At 45.1% G+C, this 6,804-nt stretch overlaps 1 protein-coding gene across 1 annotated transcript; it reads right to left on the bottom strand.

The window, feature by feature from the left end:
* Nucleotides 1-859: 859 nt before the first annotated feature.
* Nucleotides 860-6,461, bottom strand: gorab (golgin, rab6-interacting). Its single transcript, XM_062395694.1, has 5 exons — nt 6,250-6,461; nt 5,703-6,135; nt 5,040-5,141; nt 4,787-4,927; nt 860-2,719 (listed from the first exon to the last, which is right to left on the bottom strand). Exons 1-5 carry the CDS (start codon nt 6,302-6,304, stop codon nt 2,284-2,286), a joined length of 1,167 nt encoding a protein of 388 aa, XP_062251678.1. The 5' UTR covers nt 6,305-6,461; the 3' UTR covers nt 860-2,283.
* Nucleotides 6,462-6,804: the final 343 nt, after the last annotated feature.

Below are 6,804 nucleotides of genomic sequence, written 5' to 3'. Positions count from 1 at the left end.
CTTATCATGTTATATAACTGTTATACATATATATATAGTTGTAATACATATTTAGTTGCAATACATATACATGAGAGTTAATTTCATTATTGATTTATAAAAAGGTTAAAGACAATTTTATTAACTTTATTAACTCGCAGTAAAGATTCCGTCCTGGAAACTAAAAACATATTTTTGTGTATTTAAAACATAAACATCCAACTTGTTTATCAACTAATCAATTTGTTGAAATGTTTTTTATTGTAAAGTGAGGGATTGAAAAGAGGCAGATTCACCTCAGCTTTTTCATCTTTAAGAGTAAATTACAAACTTAACACAAATAATTTAGAATTTGCATCACTTCAAAAAGATGCTTCATATTTAGTAATTTTCTTTTTGCAAAGTTACTTTATTTCCCAAATAAATATGGTGAAGTTAAAATGAACAATATTAAAATCTAAAGTATCAGAAAACGACGAGTACTCACACTGGAGTTGAATGTGTGTGTGTGTGTGTGTGTGTGTGTGTGTGTGTGTGTGTGTGTGTGTGTGTGGGGCTGAGGTGGTTTTATCTGGTCTGGTGAAACGCTGGACTTCAAACGCTGACCCCGGGGCAGACGAGATGGTGGTCGCTCTCCCTCTCCGAGCTTCTGCCTCCCGACTAATTAAAAGAGCTGTTTTTACGGCGTCTCGTTCAGCTGGCCAGATGTGACCGGAGCTGTAAAGTCTCAGAGCAGTTTACAGAAACACTTACTGCACTTTGAAAAAAGAGCGAGGACTTGAACCAGCGAGGGGAGTCGCAGAGCGCTGCCTCCGTCTGAGTCCCGAAGGTAAATCATCCAGAAACTCAAATGGAAATCAAAAGAAAACAAACTAAAACAAACGATGCTCTTTTAGTTTATTTTAGTAAAATATCAAACAGTAGTGTGTATAATAAACCCTCTCCCCTTTTAAATATTGCAGCTTTAAATAACTTTTCTTTGCCACATTTACTACAAACACTCAAACTAATGGAGCTTTGGTCAGAAGCAGATCTTTGGTTCCGTGTGCAGCCGAGAGCGTGGCCACGATGTGAGCAGAGATCCTCTTACTGCTCAGCGACAGGACCACACCGGGCTCTGAGCAGCAGACCCAGGGTCAGCTGCCACCACACGGGACCCGGGTTTCCTCCTCGCCACAGAGACACAATCACAAACTGTGGTCTTCTGCAGAGATCAGTTTCAGGTTCTGATCTGCTGCTGATTCAGACACCAGGAGTTTCATAGATTCACTTTCAACAAAGAACCGTTTTGACAACAGAAATCAAAGTCCTCAGATTCAAGATAAGTACAAGCAGCCTTCTTAAGATTGTACAGTCGATATTTCTGTTGACGTGTTCTCATTCTTTTTAGTCTAGTGTTCTATATTCATCTTGTGAGTTGTTGTCTTGTTGTTTTTATGTAAAGTTAAATGTGTCTCTTTAAATCATGAAATAAATTCAATCAATTGATTAAAATCAGACAAACCCCGTTTCCAAAGAATCATGAGTAAATTAATTTAAAATAACAAAGTTACATGGATTCATTCTTTTTTCCAGCCCAGAACCAGAACCAGAGAGTTCTGGTTCTGGTTCTGGTTGGACCAGGAGACGACGGCTCTTCCTCTAATGAGCAGGAGACTCAACCTCCCTCTGTGTGCAGCAGGACTTCAGGTGTCTCTCATCAGAAAGTGTCTCAGTGGTCAAACCTTTAAACCTTAAACTTCATGAACTTGATACCGAGGTCCCATGATGTTACCAGTGTGGTGACCGTGGTGCAGATCCGGTAACTACGCTCAGAGAACTGTTGGTTCTGATCCAGAATCAGCTGAAGGGACATTTCTGTTGGCTGAGGAGGTTTTTTTATATTTAAATGTTGTCATTCGACACTTGTGAGGAAAATTCCACATTTCGTCTGTTTTCCTACAGAAGGTTTTTGCAGCAGCTGAAGTTTACTTGACGTCTGTTCTCAGGTCAGATTGAGACAGAACTGCTCATCTTGGTTTGATTGTGAAACTGTGACAGACGAGGTGATAAGCTGACCCTGGACCAGAACCTGACGGCAGCTGATCCGCTGGACGTGGAACCCGTTTGTAGAGAGCAGATCTGGTTGAAGTCACTTCAGTCGGGACCGACGACTTGAGGTTTGATGCCAGACTGAGACAAACTGTTCAGCAGACCTGAGTCAAGCTGCGACTCTCAGGGACAAACTCAGGCTCAGTTTGATCCCACAGTGGAGAGGGTGTGATCCAGATGTTTCAGAGGAGGTGACCCACTGCTCTGTGATCATCAGGACGCCACCGTCTCGCTGGGGACACCGTTCTCTAACGTGTGACCCTCCTGCTCAGTCTCTGGTGGTTCAGTCTTTGTTTTGTCTCCCTGGACCTCCCCCCCGCTGTCCCCCCTCACACTCTTGTCCTCTGTCGGTTCACAGACTTCTGCTGGTTGCACTGCTCCCTCCTGGTTCGCTACTAAACCGTTTCCCTCCGCACAGCTTCTCCTCTTCTCCTCCTCCTCCTCCCCCTCTTTCAGCTTCTCCAGCACCTCCTCGGTAGCCTGAAGATGCAGCTGCTGCATCAGCTCCTCCAGCTTGTGGGCTTTGCGCAGCTCGTTCTGCTGGATGATGGCACAGAGGTGCTCCGTCATCTGCTCCTTCGCCTCCGTCTTCCTGTGCAGGTCCAGTTTGGCCGTCACGTACTCGGCCTCTGCCTTCTCGAAACGCTTCCTGTCACAGACGGAGGAAACAAACAGTTTGTCACATTATATTAGATTCGTGCATTAATCTCAGTTTAACTTTCACTTATTAAAAACTGTTACTTTACATCTGGAGCAGTGATTCTCAACCAGGGGTCGTGAGATGGTTGTGAAGAAAAAATATAAATATATATATTCAAAATAAACGTAAATATTTTAGACTGGGAATCGTCTCTATGTTACATCCACTGCAGCAGTGATAAGATCAGCTGGAGACTCAGAGAGAAGAATAGTCGAAGCATCAGGATTCTTCTTCAAGTGAGAAACACTAAACACAGACAAAGAGTTCATCTCAAATTTTGATGACCAATAAATAGTTTAAATAATTAATGAGGGAAAAAGTGGTGTTCTGATTCTTTGAAGATTTTTCTAATTTGCTTTAATCTTTTTAATTTGAACATCTTCGAATTACATGTGACAAACATTCATTAATAATTTAATTTAATATATAGTTGACGTGTTTGAACATTAATGATTGTTTTGTGTGTGTGTGTGTGTGTGTCTGTTTGTGCGACCCTGAACAGAATCTTGTTTATAACCATTTGTTCAAATAAAATCAACGGTTTAAAAACGTTGGCTTCTTTTGTTGAACAAAACAAAAATAGAGAAACGTATTTACATTACTCAAAACTTTAAATATGCTGTACTGGCACTGGCTGTGATGTGTTGGGTCCCGGCCGTGGTGAGGACCGAGCGGGTTCCTCCCACAGCACCGGACACAGAGACATTGTGTTAATCGTCAGGAACAGAACACACAACAACTCGCTGCTTGGAAACAAACCACACAACGTCAATCACTTTCAAAAGATGAATTTTCCCGTCATGTTCAAACCTCAGCGAAATCTCCACAACTGATTAAATCAACACAACCATAACACAGTCCAGTTTAATGAGTGTGTGAAGGTCAGGTCCACCTCCCGTTACACAAACATGTGTAATGAAGAGTGCGCATGACGACACACAACACAAGGTCAACTGGAGATTTACTGGATTTCTGTGAGCAGATGTCGTGCTTCATTATAAAACTCTTTATAAACACCACTTTATTTGATATTTTACACGTTATTCAGGATTGTTGAAATCATGAATCTCTGTGAGCTGGAGCAGAAGTGTAGAGAGACTCTGGTGTGTATCACCAGTGTGTTCATAAGAACATGTTACTGTGAAGCAGCTGCAGGGGGCAGTGTTCTGAGCTCAGAGGGCGTTCACAGTAGATCTGCTGTGATTCACCCAGTGAACACAAAGTAAAAGCTCCTCTGGGAGAACACAGCAGAACTGACGACTGGACTCGTCCAACGTTAAAAACTTCATTCACTAACGATGGCTCAGTTCATCAAGTGTCCCAGAGAGGAAACGTCCATATTCTGATATTAACCAGATTTATCCAAACTTCTGAATTCTTGTAAACTCTTGTTCTGAGCTTCAAAAATGAAGATGTGTGGAGGATTCTAACTTTAGTCTCATTACGTGGACATGTAGACGTCTGATTCACATTATTATTTCCTGTTGGAGTTTTCACATTACACTTGTTCAAGTTTGGTTGTTTGTAGTTCTGTTGTTGCATGAGTCATAATCAATCTGACATGTACACTGGAATATTCTATCAGAAACTCATGAAAACATAATAATCACAGTAAAGGTCAGGTTACTGGTGTCAGTGTAAACGTTTGTTTGGTGGAATCAGATAAATGGAATGAAGTTTTTTTATTCCTGTGGTTAATCTGCATCAGCCAGTTGTCCACGAGGACCCAGTGTCACTGGGACACTTCACTCCGACTGGTACTAAGAGCAGCTGTGACCAGTCAACGTGTCTACTGGGAGGAAGGTCGGTCCGATGTGCACCAGCTCCCAGTATGAGACACAGGTGTTTGGGATTCGTGCCACTGGAAGTTCCCGGCTCGGTGTTTAAAGTGTTTCCTCAGCAGAAGGTTTGTTTCTCAGTGTGTGTATCTGTACCTCTTCAGGTGGGTGGGGCTTGTGGGTGGAGCTTGTGGGTGGAGCTTGTGGGTGGAGCTTGTGGGTGGAGCTTGAGTCCTACCTGGCGGCGCTGTAGCCCCAGCTGGCTTGTTCTATCTTCTCTCTCAGGATGCCGATATCGTTGGACACCATGTCATCGAGGGCCTGCAGCTCCTTCTGGATCCTCTTCAGCTTCACAGCCTCCGCCTGCGTCTGCTTGGACCTGTGCACAGACACACACAGTTCAACTCCTCTCCTCACTGTTGTGTTACCTCCTCACCGTGCTGACCATCACATGTCATCACATCGCGCTGCGTACAGACACACACACTCACTTCTCAGCGATGGTTTTGGACAGCAGAGCTTTCTTGCGTTTATTCCCCTCCTCCATGACTTTCTGTTCCTGCTGCAGGAGCTCCAGACGCGTCTTCTCCCGTCTGACACACACAGAGACAACACAATCATTCAAGAACAAACTCACAACACTCACCGCCTAAAGGAAACGTTCAACATGCACCTCGAACTTAGTGGACATTTTAATTCTATGGTTTATGTCAAAATAAAATGAGCCAGATTCGAACATCTGTAGAATTTAACCTCAGATTAATTTATCTCCCACACGTATGAGCTCAACTTTATGGATTGTTATAGATTACAGTTTGACTCTGTGTCTCTTCAGCTCGTCTCGGACCTCAGACTCTGTTCACAGTCTGATCATCAAGAGAAGAACTGTGGTCGAGTCCCACACGTCTGTAGCAAGCTGTGAGACGTGTTCCAGTGTAGATCAACACACGTTGAGATCTTAGATTTGACCTGATTGACAGCTGCCACCCCGGGCTGCTACAGCAGACCGAACCATCACCGGTTCATCCCGGGGGTTTGAGTCCGAATCACAGGGAGACTACGAAGGTTAGAACAGAGCAGCCTTCATGTGGTTTATCAATATGAGAACAGAACCATGTGAGAAGAGAACCATGTGAGAAGAGAACCGTACTAACATTTCCACCTCTTGTTTCTCCAGCTCTTTCACAACCAGGGTCAGATGGTTTTCACCCGGCTTCAACTCAACGGGCTTCGCTTCTACAGCCGGAGCTCCTCCTGGAGCTGGAGCCGGAGCCGGACCTCCTCCTGGAGCTCCTGCTGCAGCCGGAACTCCTCTTGGAGCTGGAGCCGGACCTCCTCCTGGAGCTGGAGCCGGACCTCCTCCTGGAGCTCCTGCTGCAGCCGGGGCTGGAGCTGGAGCCACGGCAGCTGGCTCTTCTCTCGGCGGCGGCTTGGTGAGTTGCTGCTCCGGGGGAAGCCCAGTGCTCCCGGCTCCTCCGGCTCTCTGAGCGGTGAGTTGAAGGGCTCTCTCCCGCAGTAACTGCTGCCGGGTCCGGTTGGCTGGAGCCGGCTTCCGCCCGCGGGCTGCCCCTGGGGGCCCGGCTGAGTCTGGGGACACAGAGGTCGAGTTTACTTCAGTTTACTACACAGAAGACAACATGTCAGTTGGAGCCGGGGTCAGGTGCTGACCTGCCCGACAACATTAGCAGCAAGCAGCGGTACCTTCCAGCTGCATCCTCCGCAGCTCCGCTTCGGAGAAACCGGCCCAGCCGCTCATGTCACTGCTTCACACCGAAAACAGCTGGAGCAAGGCGGCAGGGATCCTGCACACGGGCCGGTCCCGACTACTCCCCGGAGATCATCTTCATTCTAAAGCCTGAATTATCCAAACAAGCTGAAGGAAGCTTGGAGCTCCGCCGCCATCTTTGTTTACCCCTGCCACGTCAAGGACCCCGAGAGGACCCGAGAAGTGCTGCCGCAGATCCCGCCTGAATATAAAACTACTGAGATGTTCACAATTAATATGAGAATAAAAATCCGTCTGTTCTGCTAATTTTTGACGTTAAATATTTTATGAATATGTTCATATAAACACGACTTATAGTTACTACTAGTTATTTACTTGTACGACACTTTTAAGTTCAGGCACAAGTTTGAGGGAACAACGTGTGAGCGTTTCTGAGCCAGTGAAGAGTCACTAAGGGTTAATTTTATTTAATCAAATTAAATTAAAATTAAAAAAAGACAATAAGATGAATAAGATTTAAGAAATAGATC

Source organism: Platichthys flesus, chromosome 9 (assembly GCF_949316205.1).
Source record: "Platichthys flesus chromosome 9, fPlaFle2.1, whole genome shotgun sequence".
NCBI classification, from domain to species: Eukaryota; Metazoa; Chordata; class Actinopteri; order Pleuronectiformes; family Pleuronectidae; genus Platichthys; species Platichthys flesus.
This window is presented reverse-complemented; position numbering and strand designations above follow the sequence as displayed.

Bases quoted from the DNA above. Each gene is read 5' to 3' on its own strand.
- gorab (XM_062395694.1), bottom strand. From the start codon at position 6,304: ATGAGCGGCTGGGCCGGTTTCTCCGAAGCGGAGCTGCGGAGGATGCAG. The intron at 4,928-5,039 runs GTGAGTGTGTGT...GTCTGTGCACAG, and splicing joins TCCAAAACCATCGCTGAGAA to GTCCAAGCAGACGCAGGCGG. The intron at 2,720-4,786 runs GTAGGACTCAAG...CGTCTGTGACAG, and splicing joins TGGGGCTACAGCGCCGCCAG to GAAGCGTTTCGAGAAGGCAG.